General features: G+C 38.0%; 1 protein-coding gene across 2 annotated transcripts; it reads left to right on the plus strand.

The window, feature by feature from the left end:
- The first annotated feature begins 3127 nt into the window (after window positions 1–3127).
- On the plus strand, window positions 3128–22993 carry DNTTIP2 (deoxynucleotidyltransferase terminal interacting protein 2). Of its 2 annotated transcripts, XM_058716512.1 has the most exons (7): window positions 3932–4087; window positions 5113–6755; window positions 8582–8720; window positions 11422–11517; window positions 12925–13089; window positions 14631–14740; window positions 22537–22993. In XM_058716512.1, the coding sequence occupies exons 1-7, from the start codon at window positions 4016–4018 to the stop codon at window positions 22628–22630; spliced, it is 2319 nt and encodes a 772-aa protein (XP_058572495.1). In that variant the 5' UTR covers window positions 3932–4015; the 3' UTR covers window positions 22631–22993. The 2 variants fall into 2 exon arrangements, 1 of the variants encoding a protein (XP_058572495.1); XR_009257946.1 differs by lacking the exons at window positions 12925–13089; window positions 14631–14740; window positions 22537–22993 and adding exons at window positions 7382–7430; window positions 8245–8283 and having other exon boundaries at window positions 3128–4087.
- Window positions 22994–25399: the final 2406 nt, after the last annotated feature.

The raw sequence follows: 25399 nt of genomic DNA on the forward strand, positions 1-25399 counted from the left end.
TTCATAATAACCCAATGAAAAGCAGACAAAATGTTAGAGCAGATTTTTCTCCAAAGATAACATGAATAGAGGCACCTTGGTGGCTCAGTCATTTAAGCATCTGACTCTTGGTTTTGGCTCAGGTCATGATCTCATGTTTCATGGGATTGAGCCCCACATGGAGCTCTGTGCTGATAGTGCAGAGCCTGCTTGGGATTCTCTCTCCCTCTCTCTCTGCCCCTCCCCAGTGCATGCGTGCATGCATTCTCTCTCTCTCTCAAAATAAATAAACGTTAAAAAAAAAAAAAACATTAAAAGATGCTTAACATCAGGGATCTGCAATTTAAAACCACAATGAGATGTCACTAAAACACAAAATACCTAAAATTTTAAAAGACTGATAGTACCAAGTACTGACAAAGATGTGGAGCAAGCATAACTCTGATATTGCTGGTGGGAATGTAAAATGGTATGCCACTATGGAAAATACCTTGGCATTTCTTACAAAATTAAGTGTTCACTTACTATATGACCCAGCAATCATTCTTCTAAGTATTTACTCAAGAAAAATAAAAACATATGTCCAAAAAGGACATAAATGTTTATAGCACTTATAATAGCTGAAAACTGGAAGCCACCCTAATGCTATCAACAGCTGAATGGATAAATGAATTGTATTATCATAGAATGCTCCTCAGCAATAAAAATTACATACAGTAGCATAGATGAATCTCAGACACATGCTGAGTGCAAGAAGCTAGACATTAAAGAGCACCTACTTGAAATTTTAAAGCAGAATTATTCGATAGTGACTTTGATTTATTGCTGTGTCTGGGTACCTCAAAGTGTCACAAAAGGTTGCAATCAAAAGTGTCAGGGGGTGCCTGGATGGCTCAGTCGCTTAAGCGTTCATCTTGGGCCTAGGTCACGATCTCACTGTTCCCAAGTTTGAGCCCCACGTCAGGCTCTGTGCTGACAGCTCAGAGCTTGGAGCCTGTTTCAGATTCTGTTCTCCCTCTCTCTTTCTCTGCCCTTCCCCCACTCCACTCTGTCTCCCTCTCAAAAATAAACATTAAAAAAAAAAGCATCAGCTGGAATTACAGTCTCATCTATATACTTGATTGAGGTTGGTCTACTTCCAAGCTTGCTCATATGGTTGTTGGCCGGAATGAGTTCCTGGTTGGCTATAGGCCAAGAGGCCTCCCTCACTTCCTTGCCACATGGTGTCTCCAAAGGGCAACTCATAACAAGCAACTGGCTTCCCACAAAATGAACAAGTGAGATTGCAAGATGGAAGCCAGCTTTTTTTTGTAATCTAATCATAAAATAGATATGTATCACTTGTTATTCCTTTCATTGTAAGTCCAGTCCACATTCAAAGGTTTGAAACTTGGAGACTGGACCATTGGGGACCATCTTACAAGCCAAACTTTAGTGTTTTATATTATTTAATACAGAATGGTTACAAATAGTATTTAGTTTTAGAAGGCTCATGAACTAAAACCCCCATCTTTTGGTTAATGCTTGAAGTTCCAGGGAGATTCAAACCTTCAGTTTAAAGGTTTAATTAGTAAAATATTATCAAGGGAGAATTTCCCTTTGAGCCTGAGTGATAACTACTGTATTTTCATACTATATCTAACTAAAATTGGATATACTGGATTGGCCCTAAATCCACCTTGGATAAAGAGGGTAGGCAATAAAGGTAGAAATAGAAACATGGCAGACCTGATTAGCCCACATAAAAACAGAACACATCACAGTTTTGCCTATTATCAGCAGACTGTTTATAGTAGACCAGCTCAGTCTTCTCAGATTATGAATATGTACTTCCATTTTAATTTTTGCATTTTGTTTCTTGAGCTTGTTAAGATTGTAATGTTTGGGGGTTTTATTTGTTTTACTTCTTTTTTTTTTTTTTTTTTAATGTTTTATTTATTTTTGAGAGAGAGAGACACACACAGGATCCGAAGCAGGCTCCAGTCTCTGAACTGTCAACACAGAGCCCAATGCAGGGCTCCAACTCATAAGCAGTGAGATCATGACCTGAGCCAAAGTCAGTTGTTTAACCAACTGAGCCACCCAGGTGCCCCTATTTGTTTTACTTTAAAGGGGCTATACTTACAAGTAAACATTACACATTGATTTTCTAATACTTCCCAATTTTCTATACCCACTCCTATGATCTTAATTGCTATTTTCATGAATTTGTTCGTGTTAAAGTTGTATAGTTAATGCATGTAAAGCACTTAGTACCCAGCAAATTCGAGCTCATTGCTATTACTATAATTGACATTTTGTCCTCCATGCTTTTGATCTCCACTACCCACCTCCAATAGGTTCGTTTTCCTTCCTCTACAGCATTCTATCTTGTCTTTAAATCTAGCCTGTTTTCTTTTATGTTCTTCCTTACATAGTCTCATTGCTACTTGGCCATACTAAAATTCCTCCTTTGTTTTACCACATTCCACATAAGAGTCAGTCTAAACCTTTTCCATTCCTCTAAGTAGATGAATCTTCTATTTACAGAGAAAATTGAGGTTATCCATCCAAAAGCCCCTCTTCTTTCCTCCCCTTTAATTTCCTTGCATTCACATTCTCTCTGTGCTTGATATCAACTCTTCCCTCCTGCCTCAAAGGAAGGAGCATTCTTTTGTGACTAACTCCTCCATTTCTATTTTTTATTCCATTCTTCAGTAGGGATTAGGCTCAGCTGCAAGTAACAGAAAATCTCCAGATGACAGTTTAAGTGATGAGTCACTAAGTTCTACACCAGAAACTAGTATTACACTGTATGTTAACTGGGATTTAAATAAAAACTTGAAAAAGAAAAAAAAATAAAAACACAGGTATTTCTCTCAGGTGAAACAGATCTAGAAGTAGGCTGTTTAGGACTGAAATGGCAGCTCCATCAGTTGTCAGGGACTCACTTTTTCTTTCTCACTGCTCTGCCATCCCTAAAGTTTGGCTTTATCCTCATGGCACAAACTTGCTGCATGAAACCGGAGAATATAGCTTTCCAGGGAGACAAATGAATTAAAGAAGGCAGGGAGGACCTCCTCTCTTTTCATATAGTCCCTATATGAAAAATCCCTACTTTTCATGTAGTCCCTAAATAACTACACAACCCTTAATTTGTATGTAATTGGCCAAAATTTAGCCACATTTGGCTGCAACGGAAGCTACCGAAAGGACCTATTTAGCTAGATGGCAATGTGCCCACTTAAGTATGTTTTGTGACAGTAAGAGAAATTGGTTTTCTCTTATAAAACAGTAAAGAATAGATTTGATGAGGCATTCATCCTTTCTCACTTCCAATATCCGTTTACCTACTTCAATCCTTTTCCATTCTCCTCAGATATATTCTAGGTCTCCATCCTTCATCCTAAAAGAAAATGAAACGCCTTTTGATTCTGGTCATTTCCTTCACTGCAACAAAAACAAAACAAAACAAAACGATCGCTCTCCTTTACATTTCTTCTTTTCTGCTTATTTCCGATCACTAGTTACCATCCCACCTTTAGATCACACAGCTTCCTAACTAGTCTCCGAGTTTCTGAGACATTTAACAAATACATCTTTACCTCAAAGAGTCTTTCAATGTTATTACTATTTAACTGTACGAATAAGGGCAGGATGTTGAAAAAAAAAGGTATTATAAACAATGCAAATGATTCCTTCGGTCACACCCATGACTACATTAAGACCTTTAGAACTGCCAAATAAGAGGATGGATGAAGTTGGAAAGAAGATGCAATTTTCCAGTTTTGTGTGAAACTGGCACAGGGCCCTCGGTCACTGCGGGTTCCGCCGCCGCCACGAAGGTCACTCCCTGCAGAAGGCCGGTGGATCAGTCCTCCACAGCAAACACCGCAGCGAACGCTAGAAGCCGTGGCCTTGAGAATCTCTAGGTCCGTGGGCCGGAGACTGGCACGAGAGTCTCGCTAGTTCCGGAATCCTCGCGGGAAAGGCTAGCAAGTCGCTTCTTTGACGCACTTCCGGGGCGCCGGAACCGAGGTGGCCGCGAGCCGGGAAGATGGTGGTAACCAGGTCCGGACGGCCTCAGGCCACGATCCAAGCCACGTTGGCTGAAGACTCCCAGCAGAAGGTAGGGGTCGCAGCGTGCCGTCATTTCTGCCCGCCGCTTCGCAGAACGGCGCTTGGGTGGTAGGGCGGCGCGCAGGCCCGGCGGAGCAGCGTGAGGACGAGCGGCGGGAAGGGCCCGAGCCGGTCGCACGCTGCCCTGTTTCAGGCCCGTTGCCAAGCCCGTAGCTACCTCTTCGGTCCTCGCTGTGATCTTTTAAGGCAGTCCTCAGCAGGGAACAGAGAGGTCAGGTAACTTGCTTCGGGCAGTACACCTCCGTAATGCAGGTGCACGGCTGCGGCCTTTTAACCTGTTAGCACCGTACGAAGGAGGATTAATTTCGGCAACCAAATACGAGTCTGATGAGGGTGAAAAGAAGGTGACCGTTTTCACGTGGGGGAGCTGGTAATGGCCTCAGCACTTTATTTCGGCGTGGGGGAGAGCTTCAGTGACGCCGCCTGGTGGCTGTTAGTGGCGCTAGTGGTCCGCTGGTCTGATTGTGCGGCCAAGGGAATGGAGCGTTAATTCCTTTAGGTACGTGAAGGTAAGGGACGCGACTGATTCCACTGGTGTGTGTGTGTGTTCCTAAACACATCTGTGCTCTGAGTTAGTATTTCCCTTCTTCTCTCTTCTGTGTGTGTGTGTGTCGGAATGCAGGTCCACCAAGCATATTTGGCATTTGATAACTCAGTGCAGAAAATTTTCAATTACTTGTTTTGTCCCTAAAGTTAGATCTAGGTCTTGGGGAGGAGACTGAGGCAGGGTCCTCCAAATGTAGAGTCAGATCCAATGTGTTTTTTATTTTTACTTTCTAAAATCATGGGTGCTCGTTGTTATGAGGAAGGGTCCTGCAAATGCAGGGGCAGATCCAGTATTTAAGTTGATTTTTTTTTTCTTTAATTGTGGGTGGTGGTGGTGGTTGTCTTTGTATTAATCTCACTGGAGTTTTTTAGTGCCCTCTTAAAATTTGCTCCTGAGAGGAGTATTTCACTCGCTTTGCCCTAATTCCAGCCCTACCTAAATGACAGTGTATTTGTTCTGACTTCCAGAATTCTGCTAAAAGAATTCAGGCACATCCAAAAAGCAGGAAAGAATCTCCACCTGTTGACCCAACTACTGCTGAATCACAAACCACGAGGAAACAAAGTCCAGTCCCTAGAACTCCTAAAAGCAGAAAGAGGAAGAGCGGAACTACAGTCTCATTACCAGAGATAAACAAGCCGTATACTGATGGAGAGACCTCTGAGGCAGAGTCAGATTGTTCTTCTGTGTCTGAGCTCCAGGATCCCATCTTAAGAGTAACTAGGAGACGGCAGATCTTGGTTGCATGCACCCCGGTGTCTAGTGTTAGGAAAAGGCTGAAAATAACTCCAATAAATCAGTCTCATGCTGAAGAAGACGATGACTCTGAAGCTGAATCACATGTCTCAGGTATTTCTAGAATTGTGCCGCCCACATTAATAACTACAAGAACTAGAAGAAGTAAGGCTAAATCCCTAAGTGAGCCAAACCAAGAATTATATGCAGAAATTATTTCTGATGCTGAATCATCATACTCAGACATTTCTTCATTTTCTGAAGTTACAACTATGAGAACAACAAGAAGTATGCAGAAGAAATTACAGTCACAAACTGAGGAGAAATATACTAACATTGTACCAGAAACTGAAAAGCAGATTATAAATTTGCCAACGAATTCAGAGGATTCAGATACCAGACAAACAGCTTGTTTACTTGCAAGATCTCTTTCTCAGATAAATAAGCCAAATTTCTATAGTAATGAAACTTATAAAGACTTTGATGATTCCTTCCACAGAAATTCAGGGGGAAAAAAAGCAGTGCAAAAACATCAACATTCTAATCTAAGAGAGGAAAAACAGGCCAGTGTTGTACCTCTCAAAGAAGTAACAAAACAGAATTGTAAGAATTTAGATGAAGAATCCAAAGGAATGGTAGAAGAGGAGAAAGAAAGAAATGAGAAAAATTCTCAGTTGGAGAGCCTTTCTGAACCTCAGGACACTGACATTCAGCAGTTAGTTTCTCAGAGGCAGTCAACCCCCCAAAATAACAAAACTACATCAGAGTCCTCACATCTGAACTGTGAGGCTATAATGAAATCGTTAGCTCAGACATTTGCAGTGGTAGAAGTGGACAGATGGAATGAAGAGAGAAAGAACACCATAAAAACAAGTGACCTGACAGAATTTGGTGGTGGTAGTGATGAAGAAGAAGAGTGCACGGTTAAAGGTATCCGTGAAGACATGAATGACGAAAGGGATATAGATTTTGAGAGCGAAACCAAACTGTTCAATTCTGAGCTCAACACATCTCTGGATAAAGGTGATTCTGTTTTATTAGTGCTCAGCAGTGATGAGAGCCAGCAGTCTGAAAACAGTGAGAACGAAGAGGACACTGTGTGTTTTGTTGAAAATAATGGTCAAAAGGAGTCATTAAATGGAGACTCAGAAAATATGTCTTGTGACAACCCATTGTTTGTAATCGACACAACTCCCGGACTGAGTACTGATAAACATTTTTACCTGGATGAGGGAGACAAGGCAAGTGAGGTTGCCACTGAGGAAGAAGAGGGGGAAGAAGATGAAAAAAGTGAAGAACCATCAGACCTTGACAGAAATAAAGATGATGACTTTAGTGATGAAGACGACTTATTAAATAGCACAAAGTCTAAACTGTAAGTTTTACCTTTATTTTTAAAAGTGGGTTTTTGATACATACTTCAAGTGGCTAATTTACCATAAAAATATAAAAGAAATCAAGGGAATTGAGAAAATTACTGTCTCATGTTCTTCTTCTTTCTTTTAATGTTTGTTTATTTTTGAGAGAGAGCATGAGCGGGGAAGGGGGTGGGGGGGGAAGGATCTGAAGCAGGCTCTGCCCTAACAGCAGGGAGCCAGATGTGGGACTCCAACTCACAGACTGTGAGATTATGACCTGAGCACAAGTCAGCCACTTACCGGACTGAGCCACCCAGGAGCCCCTGCCTCAGATTCTTTATGAAAGAGCTCTTTTATCCCCCATTTCCCTGGTCTCTGTGTGTGCCTTTGTTAGTCGTATTTCTCCCACCAGTGACCTATTAGAAATCTATTAAAGATTTTCCTACATGATAGTTAAGAACAACATGAAAGGAAAGGAACTTTTTTTTTTCTTTTCCTCCATGCGGATCATAGACAAGTTGAAAAATAGAGAAAAGCTGGAGGAAAAATAATCACCTATAATCTGTCACCCATTGAAAAGTACCAATGTTTGGGGCTATTTCTTTAGTTTCTTTTGTTTTCTCTTTTAAATTTGTTTTTCTAGGCACAGGTCCCTGGTGGCAGTGTATCCACTGGAAATACAGACATCCTTGGTAAGGGCCTATACATTAATGGATGCCCAGTCTTCACTCTAAACCAATGAAATAAACCTCTGAGGCTAGCCGCAGGCATATTTATTATTTTTTAAAGTCACTCTCCTCCAGGATAATTCTGATGTACCTTTAGGGTTGAGAATCACTGCCAAACCACTACAGTAGTGATTTCACTTTCCAGTAGAGATTGATCAAAGCTTTCAACTGCTGTTTATATGAATAATTAGGTAAGAAAGTAACTTTAAGTCCAAATGTATTTGCTTATAAACAGGACCTTTCAGTAATGTAAAAGTAGAAATTCTTTTTACATAAATATAGCAGGAGCCCAGACCCAACTGTAGAATATTCCGATTTGGTAGATCCTGGAATATGACTTCTATATTTTTAAAAACCTTCAGTGGGAAATACAGATACTCATTACTGTTTAAAACTCACTGATTTAGAAGCATTACCAAATGCCCTTAGTTACCCAGGAAAACGTTTTAAGTTTGGGTAACTTGGAAGTTCAAAACCTTTCTCATTGTTATTAGCGATGGCAGGTGTATATTTGTTAACTCACTGCCTGTGTATGAAGTTGAGCTAAACTGCCAGATGTATCTCTTCTTTTCTGTAATTCTTTTCTTTATAAAATTCCTTTATGAAGTACATTGGCATATTATGTGGTCTTAATCTTTAAGAAAATCTAGGAAATCAAAAAAATTTTTCATTCATTATTCATCCTAGAATGTTCTTCTAAATGGTTGTATTAGATTTAAAACATGTATTCAGTTTTTCAGAATCCATTGTAAAAGTAAGATTTTTCTTTTTTTTGTAGGGGGAGAGGTCATTGGCAATAAAGGAGAGAAAGAAAAAGGTGATTTTAAAAATATAGTTTCGGGGCACCTAGTGGCTCAGTCGGTTAAGCATCTGACTTCAGCTCAGGTCATGATCCTCACGGTCTGTGAGTTCGAGCCCCGCGTTGGGTTCTGTACTGACAGCACAGAGCCTGCTTGGGATTCTCTCTCTCCCTCTCTCTCTGTGACCCCCTCCCCCACTCACTCACACACTCTCTCAAAAAAAGTTTTAAAAAAACAATAAAAATAAAAATACAGTCTCAGTTGTTTCCATTTTTATTTGATTACTTGATCTTTAAGTGATTGTTTCTCTTTCAGTCTGAAGTTGACAAGCAGCAGCATAGACCCTGGTATGAGTATCAAGCAGTTGGGTGGTTTGTATATTAATTTCAATGCAGACAAACTACAGTCAAACAAGAGAACCCTAACACAGATCAAGGAGAAAAAGAAAGACACGGTAAGTTACACGGAGTGTCCTGTTGGTTTTCACAGAACTATGCAGTCACTTCTAGAAATTATTAGTCCTTGATAAGAGACTAATTTTCCTGCAGGAAAACCACATTAGCCTACTGTGCTCCTTTTCCCCCCCTCAAAGTCCTAGCTATAAAAGATGACATTTGAAAAATAATACAGGATCAGCATTCCTCTTCTTGCACCTACCAGTTATCCCAGGGGTTGTGTTTTCTTCTCTTTTCCTGCTATATTTTTAGTTCTTAACTGTCCTGGATTCTGTTGAGAATCTGAAAACTGGGTGCCCACTCCCCCCATCAGGAAAAATACATACCTGCATGTAGACCTAAAATTATACATATAATTGCAGAAGGAAATCCCAGGTAGGCAACCTCACCCAAACCCTCATCTTTCATCACAACCGTGCATGGCTTCCCCAAATCTGTATTTTCTAGCCTTGCTGTCCCTTCAGGTCTGTTGTGCCTGTTGTGTCTAAATCCTGTTGTGCCTGTGGACTCTTTATTCAGATTTGCTCAGGCATTCGACCTCACTAATAGCCCTCCTTCTCTTTCTGGCTGGAACCAGCTCCTTCTTCAGTATTCTCTGTGCTGGTTAATGATGCCAAAATCTCTTTTCCTTTTGCAGTCAATCACTGAGCCTAAAGGATGCCGCTTCTTACATCCTTGTCCTCTGTTCCCTCCTTTTCACCCCACTGTCATTGGCTAGTGCAGGGCTTTATTTTTTCATCTAGACTACTGCAGTGGTCTCTTTATTCTTTTCTTCGAGCCACCCTCCATACTTGTGCTAGATTTCTCTTTTTAAAAATACAAATCTGGCTCGGTTGGAAGTTGTATATGTGGTATACCACTCTTGATCTCCATGTTGTGAGTACAAGCCCCATATTGGGTGTAGAGTTTACTTAAAAAAACACACAAACACAAATCTAACCATGAAATTCTCCTGTTTAAGTCCTTCAGTGGTTCTTCAAAACAAGGTGCTTCTGTTCCTTCAGCTGTGTTCACATGCTGTGTTTCCTGAACATGTTCTGCTCTTTCCAAAGCCAGTGCAGAGTTCATAGACCACTGCCTTTGGGAGACATTCTCCAACTCTAGTCTTTTCCACCATCTCTGTGCTTCTGCAACACCCAATATAGAGTTGACTCATTATTGATCATATGGTATAATTGTTACTTTCCTGTCTTTTGGCTTTATGTTTCTAAAACAGGATTCCTCAACCTCAGCAATACTGGTCTTTTGTGCTAGTAACTCTTTGTTGTAGGAAGGTGTCTGGTTCACTTTAGTATATGTAGCGGCATCCCTGGCCTCTACCCACTACTGGTCAGTGGCATCCACCCCCCAACCTCTCTCTCTACACACACACACACACACACACACACACACACACTCACTCACTCACACTATAGTACTTGATACACAACAAGCTCCTAACAATCTGCTAAATAAATGTCATGCTCTCATTTCTGAGTGAAAGGAAAGTCTAGACTGCTACTCTACTATCCAGAAACTCCTACGCCTGAACCTGAATTGAGGATTTCTGAATTGATTAATTTCAAATATTATTGACCAAATTAATATTTCTGTGAACTATTTTGAGGGCTCAGGAGCAGTCTTCTTTAGTTCTTACACTATGGGAGAGGACTAATTACCCTGAAGCACTTTTTAGTAACATAAATAGTATTATGACAGTATTTGTTTATCGTATGCAAACAAAAAATGCAGAACCTCTGAAAAAGAACCCCCAAAAGTACAGGCATCTCCCACAGAAGACTTGTATATAACTAATAAATACACAAAAAGATGATCAACAGCAAATGGAAACAGCCATAAGGCACCACTAACGACACACAAAAACACCAAGTGTTGGTAGCAATGTAAAGAAAAAGGCACTGATTAACTGTTGGTAGGATTTAACCTTACTTGAATACAAGGCAATTTAGCAGTACCTGTCAAAACTTAGAATCTTACAGAAATAATCATATGTGTGTAAAGATGATGTTTATAGTGTTTAAGTGGGAAAAGGTTTGATGGACACTTAAATATTGGAAGAAAAATTATAGTGCGTAACAGCTATTAAAAAGTATGAAGTTGATCTATGTGTGAATTGATGTTAAAAGAGTGTCTGAGATATGTTGTTGAATTGTACAAAGCAGATTTATTGAGAGGATGATTTCGTTGATGTAAAAAAGTGGGTGTTGTTTAATCAGATTTATATCACTGTACTTAATATCAACTCCTCAGATCAGAGGAAGCTGTTTTACCAACATCAAAACTTACTAAAGGCTAGGGTTTTTTTGCTTGTTTTTTTCAGAGATTTCAAGAGCTGTTATGGGATTTTTCCTGTTGACTTTATTTTCCAGTTTGGTGCAAGTGGCTGGTTGCAAATCCATGAAAACAAGTTAGACAAATTAATGTAAATCTGATGTGTGCTGATTTAGTTTAGAAAAAGAAATTTAAGATGAAGTTTCCTAAAATAATCCTTCAGTTTGCTTTCTAAAGCATTTTTATTGTAATAGAATTTACAAACTTAAGGACTGAAACAACTTTGCAGTAGTATGGTTGTATATAAAGAGGGCTAATATATTTGGAGTAGTCTTCAGTGTGGGAGATGTTTTGCTTAGAAGGTAAAAGATGTTGGAAAAGATTATATGATATTCTGATATTTTTAAAACCAATTTAATATTTTTGCAGCTTTTGCAGAAAACCATCATTACTCCTGATTTTGAAAAAAACTACTGTGTCCCACCGTATAGTGAATCAAAGTATCAACTTCAGAAAAAACGCAGAGTAAGTATAGTGGCTCTCATTATTTAGAATGTTTAGGTGTGTTTGACTATATATATTCAGCTTATACACCATGGTTGTGTAACTTAAAGATATGTATTTTTGGGGCACCTGGCTGGCTCAGTCAGTAAAGCACGTGACTCTTGATCTCAGGGTTGTGAGTTCTAGCCCCATAATGGGTGTAGAGATTATGTAAGAAAAATAAAATCTTAAAAAAAAATGTATTTGCAAAGAAAGTTGTCACAAAAATTTAAGGGCCCATAAAATACAGTTTCATAAACACGTTTTATATAGATTTTCACTTGGTGAAAATCTTTTTTTCCCCTTCCTTAGACAGCCAGCATATAAGGTTACTGTCCACACCTCTTGGTTTATAGGTACTGTTCACAAAGAGTTAAGAGTTCTGTTGTAAGCTGTCGTAGGGAACTTAATGTAAAAAAAAACCCAGGTCTCTGTAGTCTGCCCACTGAGAGGGTAGGAAACTATTTACTTTTAATTTTTTTCAAGTTTATATTAGAGAAAGAGAGAGAGAGTGCACAAACAGAGGGGAGGTGCAGAGAGAGATGGAGACAGAATCTGAAGCAGGTATCCGAGCTGTCAGCACAGAGCCCAACACAGGGCTTAAACTCACAAGCCGTGAGATCATGACCTGAGGTGAAATCAGATGCTCAACCAACTAAGCCACCCAGGCACCCCTAACAAACTAGTTTCTTTTGTAAAAATACGGGATTGTTTCCATCTGCCATTTCAACTAATAAGGGTAAAGTTATCAAGGGAGCTTGAAGGAAATTTGAGGGTGTTCCCCTGGTAATGTCTCAGCACTAAGATGGAGCATTACGGGCATGTGGTAGACACTCCATAATGTTGTATGAATGAAAAATAAAATTAGGTAAATAACTTGCTGGGAGTTTCTCAAAGAATAGAATCCTTTTTTTTTTTTTTTTTTTTTTAATTTTAGAAATAACATAAATTTCTGGACTGGTCAGACTAAGTGACTTTGAGTCACCTGGGTGACTGAATAAAAATGTTAATGTTAACATACAAGCTCCAGAAGTGAAAATGTTTTTATATACTATCTCTTGTGTAGGCCAGATTACAGAATAAAGATTAAAGGTGTGGGTTATTCTCCGGCAAATCAGCAATTCTTACTAAGACACAAAATAAATTTTAAGGAACCCTCATTTATGAAACTGATAATACTGTGCCTGATTTACCAAAGTAAACACTTGTGATTCAATTTCTTTTATGAAAGGTGAATCTGAGGACTAATATATTCTGTAAAGTAACCTCTTTTGTTTTTAATTCATGAAATTCTCTATATATAATTTTGGAGGGAATGAGGTATAGTTTATACACTGCTTATTAAGGTCAGAATTTTCAATTTAATTGTTCTTGAAATCTGAATTTCAGAAAGAACGACAAAAATCAGCGGGTGATGGCTGGTTTGGTATGAAAGCTCCAGAATTGACAGATGAACTTAAAAATGATCTCAAAGCACTGAAGATGAGAGCTAGCATGGACCCAAAAAGGTTTTACAAGAAAAATGATAGGGATGGCTTCCCCAAGTACTTCCAGGTATGAAACAACAATGGTGGTGGTGATGTTCTGTGGATTTTAGTTTGGAGAGCACTATAGTGTTCTTTCTGTTTACTCTTAACACAGATGAATATTTATGACGCACATCTGCTTAGGCTGTGTAATAATGGCCGGAACCCAGTTGGCCACCAACTTGTAATGGCGTTCTCTATAGAGAGAAGGTGTTGCAAATGGTAAATAAGTTGCCAGGTCATACCTCTAAAAGTTACGGAACCTCTAAGTTGGGTGTATCGTGTATAAATAATATTAGCCTAACAGCAAGAATCCTTACAAGATGGAGGAGGACATAGGGAATCATTTGCACCAAACTCCACTTCTCCAGGTAGAGGGTCATCTCCAGGCAAATGCTGAAAATAAGTTAAAAGTTGGTTTTCAAAGTGTTTGCAGATGAAAATCCAGTTGATTCACCCTCTGGTAGCTGTCAACTTTATTCTGTTCTTGTTGATTACCTTACTTGTCAGTCATCTGAATTACTATAGTAGTCCTTCTTCTCCAGGTCTGCTCTCCCTTATAGTCTATCCTTTACATTGTAGCCAGTCATCTATTCTTTACAAAAAAAAAAAAAAAAAGGCAGTCTGCTCATGATACATCTCTGCTCAGTGATATCACAGGTATCATGCAATGATACCTTCGATGTTTCTTTATGACATAGAGGGTAGAGTCTATACAGTCTGCACTCCAACTGGCTAACTAGCCCTTCTTTTGTCACATAGCCCTCTTAAGCTTCAACACACTCAGCCACTGTCTTTTCAGAATATACACAGACTGGTCTTGGCATTCCGACTTTGCATGATGTACTTAGCTCTGCTATGTTTGCTTGGTGAAATTTTGCCCATACGAATCTAAGCTAAAATGTCATCCTTGTGAAACGCTGACTTCCATTAGGTGGAAGTGGTCACTTATCTTTTCATGGCGTCTGCAGTGTTTTGTTCAGCATAATAATATGCTTTAATCTTTTAGTTACCTGTCTATGGATTTTCCTTAAGACTGTGGGCTCTTTGCTGGCAGGAGCCAGATGTTGTCTTTGTTTCCCAAACACTTAGCACAGTATTTGCCACATAGTAGACACTGTAAGTTTTACTTGGTTGAATGTATGAACAGAGTGGTTACTAAGAAGGTAGCATTTATGATAACGTATGAGATCAAATAAGCGTGTAGTAGAATTTATGTGTCAGTTATATTGAGAAACTAAAACGTAAAAGAATTTAAATTCTCTGTCCCACTTTTCTAGTTACACTGTTCATCAAGAGTTTGCTGTACTGCCTAGCACTAAATTACATAAAAGGATTTTTTACTTTACTATAAATTCTATTGAAATGTCATTAGTAGGACTCAATGCCAATTGAATAAGTGACTTCTTTTTGCTTTAAAAAAATGGCAAAACTAACTTTAATATCAGTTCAATTTAAGTTGGGTTTTCCTTTCCTTTCTATAAATACAGTTTGTTAGAGCTACCCTGAAATATGAAGGCAACTTAGCATTCAAGTATTACATGACTTGTTTCAATCATTTGCTCATAGATTGGAACCATTGTTGACAATCCAGCTGACTTCTACCATTCCCGAATTCCCAAAAAACAAAGGAAGAGAACTATTGTGGAAGAACTGCTGGCTGATTCTGAGTTCAGAAGGTAAAGGAATTTATGTTTCATTTTGAATTACATATGCTTTCTTTCGAACATACATAAACTTTTAAATTTCAGGTAATTTTTAAATGCTTTAGCATGGCAGCACTATTTACATTTTGGATGAGATAACTGTTTATTAGGGGGAACTGTCCTGTGCATTATAGAATGTTTAACAGCATCCCTGGTGTCTGCCCACTATAAGCCAGTAGCACTCCATTCCCAATATGTGACAGAAATGACTACTGACATTTTCAGATGTCCCCTGTGGGGCATAAGCAGTTTCCAGTTTAGAACTACTGCTTTACATGGAAGCTCGTAAATATTTGACTGGCTAGAGGAGACTGAACCTGTGAAGGAGACTGGGAAAGAATGGCCAACAGACATTAAGACAACCAGGATGGCATAGTGTCATAGCAGGCAGGAAAGAGAGTGTTACAAGCAGATATAAACTGGAGGGAATGGTTAACAGGAATAAATGCTGCGGAGAGATCAAATAAGAACTAAAAACTTCCTTTGGATTTACGTGGGGGTCACAGCATTCTTGCCAGGAGTTTTAGGGGAGTGATGGGGAGGAAACTGGATTGGAGAGAGTTGGAGACATGGAGACAATTCTTTGAAATTTGTGAAGTGGAAGTGGAGTTGGAGGATTTTTTTAAGATGGGAGCAATTGGGAGTATGTTTAAATGTCCTTAAAGCAGCTATGTGTGTATTCTAGGAGATTTAAAAGCATACCTCATACAGAAACCCGTGTTGAACTTCCAGATTGGTTTAATAGCAAAAGCGAAAAGGTCTGTCAAAGGGTTTTAAAAACTTTGTCAGCATGGAAAACAAATTTAACCCAAGTGTTACATAACCTAATTAGTCTGGGTAATGGTAAAAATTTTAGAAATAAGCAATGCTCTTTTCTCACTACTCTCTCCTTGGGAGTTTCATCCCCCATAGGGCGTCAGTTATAATTTATATACTGCTGGCTTCCAAATGTATTATGTGTAGTCCGGATCTCTCCTGAGTCCATACCCACATAGCCATCTGCTGCCTCAGGAGCATCCAGTAGATATCTCACAAGCACCTCTAAGGGCTAACTTGGTCTTTCCTGACCCCACCCTTGCAATACAGTCTGATCCTTTCCCAGTGCTCTGTACCTCATGACTGAACAGCATCACCATCCATCCGTTAGCACTTCCTTTAATCCCACATTCAGACTGTCTCTCCTATTCTATCTCAAGCCTGTCGTTTTCTCTCCATCCCCACAGAGGTGTGGTGCAAGCTGATTCTTTGCTTACTAAGTGTGATCCATATGTTCTGGTTAAAAATTGGCCTGTATTTTGTAATCTCGATACTAGCAATCTCAGAAATCACAGCAGTGTTGATAGTGCTTTCACTAAAAAGTAATAGCATGAGGAAGATGGCAGTAAACTAGAAATTTTGTAGAATGAAACTCATAAAATTGCAGGTTAGAGGTAGTCTTACAGTTCATTGTTCCTATACTTCAGTCACTGAGTACCATTTTCATGTTTGCATCATCTGTATGTTGCCTGCTTTTATTTTAAAGGGAAACTTGAGGGGCCCCTGGGTGCACAGTCGGTTAAGCATACAGCTCTTGACTTTGGCTCAGGTCATGATCTCACGGTTCATGAAAGCCCCACATCAGGCTCTGCGCTGACACTGGCACCTGCTTAGGATTTTCTTTCTGCCCCTCCCCTGCTGGCATGCGCTCGCTCGCGCTCGCGCTCTCTCTCTCTCTCTCTCTCTCAGAATAAATAAACTTAAAAATTTTTAAGAAAAAAATAAAAGGGAACTTTATATTGCCTACTATAAATGGGTTAGTTGGCTTATAATTTTTGTAATGTACCTGAAGATAAATACATTGCTTTAAGTGAATATTGTCTATCACCTAAATTTATGTATCACACTATGTGAAACACTCTACTAGCCCATGGAATGTTTTAATTCTTTCTACAACATTCTCCTTAAGAGGTTTCTGGCCTCTGAATACTTTAGGATAGGGAACTTAACATTTTTAATGTGTCATATGTTCCATTAGTAGGAATGTCTTGGAACAGAAGAAGTAAGTGTGATATACAGAAGGAAATGTGATTTTCAGCGTTGTATGTGGTTTTTGGTTTTGTTGAGGTATAGTTGATATACAGTGTTTTATTAGTTTCAGGTGTACAATGTAGTGATTTGACAATTCTGTACATTACAAAATGCTCATCACTATAAGGGTAGTTACCATCTCACCATACATTTTTGTAATTTTGACTATATTCTCTGCTGTGCTTTCCATCTCCATGACTTATTTTACAACTGGAAGTCTGTGCCTCTTTATCCTCTTTACCTACTTCACCCATTCCCCCACCAGCCTCCCTTTGGCAACCATCAGTTTATTATCTGTCTCTCTCTCTGAGGAACCCCCATACTGTTTTCCATAGTGGTTGCACCAAATTACATCCCACCAACCAAGCCCAAGGGTTCCCTTTTCTCTATATCCTCACCAACACTTGTTACTTCTTTTTGATAATAGCCATTCTGACTAGTATTTGAGAGTCTGTTTGTTTGTTAGATTGCACATATAAGTGAAATCCTACAGTGTTCGTCTTTCTCTTTGACTTATTTCATTCAGCATAATATCCTCTAGGTCTATCCATGTTGTCATGAATGGCAAGATTTCATTCGTTTATGTAGCTCAGTAATATTCCATTATGTGTCTGTGTGTCTGTGTCTAACACCATCTTTATTCATCATCTGTTCTTGGAACACTTGGGTTGCTTCCATATCTTGGCTATTGTAAATAATGTTGCAATAAACATGGGGGGGGTACATATATCTTTCCAAGTTTGAGGTTTTGTTTTATTTGGGTAAATACCCACTAGTGGAATTACTGAGTCATATGGTATTTCTATTTTAAATGTTTTGAGGTACCTCCATGGTGTTCTCAACAGGGGTTGCACCAATTTCTATTCCTACCAACAGTGCACGAAGGTTCCCTTTTCTCCAAATCCTTGTCAACATTTGTTGCTTCTTGTATTTTTGATACTAGCCAATCTGACTGGTATGATATGATGTCTCACTGTGGTTTTGATTTGATTTTGCCTGGTAATTAGTGATGTTGAGCATCTTTTCATGTGTATTGCCCTTCTGTATGTCTTCTTTGGGAGAATGTTATGGTCCCTTTGCCCATTTTTTAATCAGATTGGTTTTTTTGGTCTGAATTGTGGAAGTTACGTATTTGAATACTAACTCCTTATCAGATACCATTTCCACATAAATCTTCCATTCAGTAGGTTGTCTCTTTTTGTTTTGTTGGTTTTCCTTGCTTTGCAAAAGTTTTTTATTTGGGTGTAGTCCCACTTGTTTATTTTTGCTTTTGTTTTCCCTTGCCTGAGAAGACCTATCCATAAATATGTTGCTAAGACTTATGTCCTAAGGTATTACTATGTTTTCTTCTAGGAGTTTTATGGTTATAGGTCTCATATTTAGTTCTTTAATCCATTTTGAGTTTATTTTTGTGTATGGAATAACAAAGTGGACTAGATTCATTCTTTTGCATGTAGCTATCCAGGTTTCCCAATTATTAAAAAGACTTTTTCTCCATTGTATATTCTTGCCTCCTTTGTCCTAGATTAACTGACCGTGTAAGTGTGTGTTTATTTTCTGGGTTCCCTATTCTCTTCCATTGATCTCTGTGTCTGTTTTTGTGCCAGTACCTTACTGTTTTGATTACTATAGCTTTGTAGTATATCTTGAAATCTGGGATTATGATACCTCCAGCTTTGTTCTTCTTTCTAAAGATAGCCTTGGCTATTTGATGTCTTTTGTGGTTCCATACAAATTCTAGGTTTATTTGTTCTAGCTCTTCAAGAAATGCTGTTGGTATTTTAACAGGGATTGTACTGATTCTGTATATTATGTTGGGTGCTATGGACATTTTACAAATATTAATTCTTCCAGTACATGAGTGTGATACATCTTTCCATTTGTGTTGTCTTCAGTTTTTTTCATCAGTGTCTTAAAGCTTTCAGCATGTAGGTCGTTTCAATCTCCTTGGTTACATTTATTCCTAGGTATTTTCTTTCTGGTACAATTGTAAATGGTATTGTTTTCTTCTCTTTTTGCTACTTCATTATTTGTGTTCAGAAATGCAACTTCCATATTAATTTTGTATTCTACAGCTTTACTGAATTTATTTATTCTCATTATTTTTTGTTAGTGTCTTTGTTAATGTTTTGTTAGTATCTAGGGTTAAACACTTTGTTAGTGTTTTGTTAGTGTCTAGGGTTTTCTATATGTATGTCAGGTCATCTAAGTAGTGACAGTTTTACTTTTTCCTTACCAATTTGGATACCTTGTATTTCTTTTCTGTAATTGCTGCAGCTAGGACTTCTGGTACTATATTGAATAAAACTAGTGAGAGTGGACATCCTTGTTTTGTTCCTAATCTTAGAAGGAAAGCTCTTAAAGTTTTTCTCCATTGAGTATGATGTTAGTTGTGAGTTTTTCATATATGGCCTTTATTTTGTTGAGGTAGGTTTCCTCTAAACCCACTTTGTTGAGAGTTTTTAAATCATAAATGGATGTTGTATTTGGTCACCTACTGAGATGATCATGTGGTTTTTATCCTTTTTCCTACTAATGCACCACACTGATTTGCAAATACTGTACTGCCCTTGAATCTGAGGATTAAATCCCATTTGATGGTGGTAAATGATTTCTTTTAACATTGTTGGATTTGGTTTGCTAATATTTTGTTGAGGATTTTTACATTTCTGTTCATGAGGCATATAGTGTTTTGGGTTTTTTTTTTGTTTTTGTGGTGTCTTTGTCTGGCTTCAGTATCAGGAAAATGCCTTATAGTTTGAATTTGGAAGTTTTTCCTTCCTTTTCTATTTTTTGGAATAGTTTGAGAAGAATAGATGTTAACTGTTCTTTAAATGTTTGATAGTATTCAGCTGTGAATCCATCTGATCTTGAACTTTGTTGAGAGTCTGGAGTACTGTTTCAGTTTTGTTACTAGTAATAGGTCTGTTCAAATTTCCTATTTCTGATTCAGTTATGGAAGATTTTATGTTTCTAGCAGTTTTATCTTTTTTTTTTTTTTGGTTGTCCACAATTTGTTGGCATATACTTTTTTTATTTTAGTATTCTCTTATAATTCTTTGTATTTCTGTGGTATCTATTAATTCTCCTTCATTTCTGATTTTGAGTTCTCTTTTCTTGACGAGTCTGGCTTTTTTGTTTTTTTAGTCTCTGTTTCATTTATTTCCATTCTGATCTTTATTTCCATCCTACTAACTTTGGTCTTCGTTTGTTCTTTCCTAGTTCCCATAGGTGTAAGGTTACATTGTTTGAAGTATTTTTCTTGAGGTAGGCCTTTATCACAATAAAGTTCCCTCATAACTGCTTTTGCTGTGTCCCAAAGATTTTTGACCATTTTCATTTTTTGTCTTCATGTATTTTTTTCCTCTTTGATTTCTTCATTGACCCATTGGTTGTTAAGTAGCATGTTGTTTAGCTTCCATGTGTTTGTTTTCTTATAATTCATTTTGTTTCACATCATTATCTTTAGAAAAGATGCTTGGTAAGATTTCAGTCGTAAATTTATTGAGACTTGTTTTATGAGCTAGCACATGACCTATCCTGGAGAATGTTCCATGTGGACTTGAAAAGAATGTGTATTCATGGGGCGCCTAGGTGGCTTAGTCAGTTGAGTGTCTGATTTCAGCCTAGGTCATGATCTCATGGTCTGTGAGTTCAAGCCCCGCATCGGTCTCTGAGCTAACAGCTCAGAGCCTGGAGCCTGCTTCTGATTCTGTGTCTCCCTCACTTTCTGCCCCTCCCCCACTCATGCTCTGTGTCTGTCTGTCTCTCTCTCTCTCTCTCTTCCTCAAAAATAAGTGAACATTAAAAAGTAAATAAAGAAAAGCATTTCAATAAATTACGTATTAAAAAAAAAGAAAGGAATGTGTATTCTGTTGTTCCTGGGATGGACCGTTCTGTTAGGTCCATCTGATCCAACGTGTTGTTTAAAGCCATTGTTTTCTCCTTGATTTTCTATCTGGATGATCTATCTGTTGGTGTAAATGGGGTGTTAAAGTTCCCTACAATTATTGTATTACTGTCAGTTTCTCCCTTTATGTCTGTTAGTTTTTGCTTTATCTATTTAGGGGCTTCTATATTGAATGCATAGAAATTACAATAGTTATATCCTGTTGTTTGATCCCTTTATTATATAATGCCATTCTGTGTCTCTTGCAACAGCCTTTTTAGTCTATTTCATCTGATACAAGTATTGCTACCCTGCCCCCCCACCCCCCACCCCACTTCATTTGCATGGAATATCTCTTTCCATTCCTTCACTTTCAGGCTGAAGTGAGTCTCTTGTAGGCAGTATATAGAGGAGTCTTCTTTTTTTATTCAGTCATTCACCCTGTGTCTTTTGATTGGAACATTGAGGCCGTTTACATTTAAAGTAATTGCTGATAGGTTGTAATTATTTCCATTTTAATTGTTTGCTGGTTGTTTTTATAGTTTTTCTCTGATCTTTCTTCTCTTGCTCTCTTCCCTTACTGTTTGATGGCTTTCTTTAGTATTATGCTTGGATTCCTTTCTCTTCATTTTTTGTGTATCTGTTACGGTTTTAGATTTGTGGTCATCATTGGATTCATATTGTAACATCCCATGTGTACAGCAGTCTATATTACTTTAATGTCACTGAAGTTTGAACACATTTGATTTTGTTTCATTTTTAATGTAATCTTACATTTGTTAGAATGTGTGTAAATTGTGGTGCTGACTTCTTGTGGGATTGAGTGAGCTGTAATATTGTAATGGGCTTCAATAGCTTCTGTTTTATTTTTTAAATGTTTATTTTTGAGAGAGCCTGTGCACAGGGGAGGGGCAGAGAGAGAGGGAGACCGAGAATCCCAAGCAGGCTCCACTCTGTCAGCACAGAGCCAGACACGGGGCTCCAACTCCCAACTCATGAACCATGAGATCATGACCTGATCCAAAACCAAGAGTCACACATCCAACTGAGTCACCCAGGTCCCCTCCCCTCTGCTTTTCTTAAAACTGTTAAATAGCTTCTGTTTTAAAGAGAGTATTAGCTAATCCTCAGCTTTAGTAATAACAGATTTATGTAACAGTGAAAGTGGTCTAGAACTTTCTGGCTAATTTTACAGGTTAGAGAATTTTTACTTTTTCCTAATTAACTGTACTGATAAGCCCTTCTTTTGAACTTTTGTGTACTACATTTTATTAATATTTGACATAATGGCAATTAAAATTAAGAAACTTTAAAAATGTTTATTAATTCCTTTTAAAATAATATCCCATTACACATTAACAAAAACAAATATTTTCATGAACAAAACAAAAATAATTTAGTGCAGATCTCTTTAATGTCTGGCTTAAAGATAGATAGAGCCTCATATCTGCTTCTGCATTAGTCTATTTTTACATTTTCACCCTACAAAAAATGTTTAAAGCATTTGATACCATCTGATAACTGGATATAGTGCATGGGTGTCCAGTGGTTGAAAGTTTTCAAAAGCCCTCCCTTACAGTTGCCATTTTTTCCTCAATGGACTGCAGGCTCTATGAGGGTAGGGAATGTGGCTGTCTTGTTCACTGCTCAGTCTCCCAGCTCCAGGTACAGCTTCACATGGTGCAACTTAGTACAAATGTGATTAAACAGTGATAATGCAAAAAATGTTTTAAGGGTTAGAAGTTATACAGCCACCATTACATTAACTTCTAATGTCATACTTTAGAACTTAAAGGTTTGGTTTTCTTTTTAGATATAACCGAAGGAAGTACTCAGAGATCATGGCTGAAAAAGCAGCAAATGCAGCAGGAAAGAAGTTTCGAAAGAAGAAGAAATTTCGCAATTGAGATTCACCGAGCAAGCCACGTATTTTACATCTCTTTGTTTACTCAAGATGTTTTTGAGAACTAACATCATCACACAAATTAATATAGAATGGCCCTGTCTGAAAGAAGTTGACTTGAGGGAGAATCAATCACATACCCCTTGGGATAAAAACAAGCGTGTCTGCAAAAGACCCACCCATCCTTAGACCCTTTGAGGGAGAAAAAGGAAAACATCAACCATTTTAAGATGATTAACATTTTTGTAAAGTTTTCGACACTTAGTTATTTAAAGAAAATTGAATTAAAAAACATTTAGAAAGTATAAAGTTTGTTAACATACACAAAAACTCTAAAATTCTATAATAAAGCTAAACAATACCGTGATTCACACGTAGGGGTGTGTGGGGGTGGGGTGGGGTGGGGAGATGGTAGACAGGAAATGCCCATTTCCAAGTTTAGGTCCAGAAAATTGGTGAAGCTACAGTTGTTTCAAGTATAAAAGGCATAGTTGGAACCAAAGTATTTTTGGAGCAGTATGACTGAAAAGCTAAATGAAATTATAAAAAAGTCTTAAAAAGGTAACAAAGACTTCCCAGAAAGTTTGGGTTAAAGGTAGAAGACACAGGAGAACTGTTTTCTTTCCCTAGCAACTAAAACGGGAAGAAAGATTAATTTTATCTAGATTGAGTGTTGTGTTTCAGGTGAACTAGGATTAAATCAGTATAATTTTAATTTGGCCAGGAATAATTTTAAAGTGGTTGCGTTTATCTCCTTCTCCAATGGCAGAAGTATGCATCCTGGCTAACCTACTTGTGGTACCCAAGGCGTGTTGGCCATTTCTTATAATGCTTCTTCGTGGGTTCTTCCCTTTAATGTCATCATTTATGGAACCTCTTATTTTTCCAGCAAACTGCTTCCTTGGGATTTCAGTACATATAAAATCTCGTATTTTGTGTTTATTGCTTGGGATCATAACCAACCTAGTATTAGAACTGACAGTGGCATTCATAGGTGGAGTTAGGCAAGTATCTGCATCTGTTCTCTTTTACAGAAAAATTTTTATTCCAAGAATGTTAAGTTTTGCTTCCCACTGGGTAAAATAAGGACCCCACTATGAGAGCATTGAATAATCAAAACAAGAAGTAAGTTAGTTTAACCTTCGCAGATTCTTCCAGGAGTCGCTGTTCTCAGAACATTACTTCAACTCATGCTACTATGCTGTAAGAAGATTCAAAATTGTTATAATCATTCAGTATGATGTCTCTGTGCACAGAAGGTTGAGGACTTACCCAGCTTTTCTCAGGGTCATGGTGTATATCAACTTCTTATCTACTGTATGATTTTCGTTATGGTTTCTGACTCATGAATGCCATGATGGGTTGAATATTTGGTATTTGAAAACTGCAGCTATGACAAATATTTGTGATGTCCAGTGCATATTACAAGGAAAACAAGATTAGTGACCTCTGATCTTTGCCACACAAAAAAAGCATTCGAGCTCTCTAGGTTAGGAGGCAGTGGTGAGGAAAGAGAATTGAGCCTACGTGCCGAGTCCAGCTCAGTCAGTCCGTAAGCCACCACAGAGGTGTTCTGAGGGTTTACTTTTAGTTACATTTTAACATGCTCTCTTTTGTTCTGTCCCCATGGATTCATTTTTAACATTACTTCATTATATGTATTTTTTGTGGAGCCACTTAAATAACTTGGAACAAAAAGAAGAGTTTAACAATTAACAAAACTTATTCAGTGGAATAAACAATTCAGCTAAAAATCATTTAAAGGTATCTCTATTAACATTTATATGTTATAGTTTCATCTCAAATATGATCTTACATTTATTTTAAACCTTCAAAACTAAAGAAAGATATCTAAGTATAATTATAGTAAAGGTCAGAAGGAAATCTACAAATAACCTTCTACAAATATCTGCATATTTGAATAATGGATGTATTTGTCCTTTGTTTTTAAGCAAAGCAGTTCTATGGAGAAGTAGGTTTTTTGGTGATTTTGGCTTGTGTCCCTGAATTTGGTTCACCTGAACTAAGGCTTAATGACTGAGAAAGTAGCTTGACTCCTCAGCTGAAAAGCATTATAAAACATACAAAGTGCCAGTATGGTAGAGTGTGCTGATAAAAGGGACATCAACACATTGTAAGACCTTGAAAGATTTCTAAAACGCCCTACCTTGTTGCACAGGCTTAAGTGAGGAAATGAGGGAACAGAAAAGGAGGATGGTAGAAATCAGATGAAGCCAGGGTGAAGTCAGTACACAGTTCTGTAAAACCAAGTGTAACGGTAAAGGTGGGGCCTGAGCTTCCTAATGTCTAACACAAAAATCAGTCCTACGTGCAGTATTGATATAAAAACTGCTTTAGAGAAACATTTATTCCTTATTACTAAGACCTGAGAAACTGTCTCATGGGTCCCCATAACAAGGATGTCTGATGAGAGGCCATACTTGGCTGTCAAGGATCCATGGCAGTTTTAAAAAGAAAAGGGGGGGGGGGGTGGTTGAGAGCTATATAGAAAAGTTTAATAAAAACTTGAGTAACTGAGATAAATTTATGGGATTCCCACTTTTAGAAACAGTAAGTTACAAGAAAACAAATGAAAAAAAAAATGTTAATACCATTTCTGAGGTATGTATAGGTACTTTTTCCATTCAGTTTCTCCATTACAGACAACTACCGTTCAGAGTAACAACCTAGGACATTTTATTGGAAGTTTTCAGTAAGGACTGAAACAAAAAATGCATTCTAAATAGCTGTTCCCCAAGCATCTGACCAATTA

This window comes from Neofelis nebulosa, chromosome 2 (genome assembly GCF_028018385.1).
Source record: "Neofelis nebulosa isolate mNeoNeb1 chromosome 2, mNeoNeb1.pri, whole genome shotgun sequence".
NCBI lineage: Eukaryota > Metazoa > Chordata > Mammalia > Carnivora > Felidae > Neofelis > Neofelis nebulosa.

Bases quoted from the DNA above. Each gene is read 5' to 3' on its own strand.
- DNTTIP2 (XM_058716512.1), top strand. From the start codon at position 4,016: ATGGTGGTAACCAGGTCCGGACGGCCTCAGGCCACGATCCAAGCCACG. The intron at 6,756-8,581 runs GTAAGTTTTACC...TTTCTCTTTCAG, and splicing joins AATAGCACAAAGTCTAAACT to TCTGAAGTTGACAAGCAGCA. The intron at 8,721-11,421 runs GTAAGTTACACG...ATATTTTTGCAG, and splicing joins AGGAGAAAAAGAAAGACACG to CTTTTGCAGAAAACCATCAT.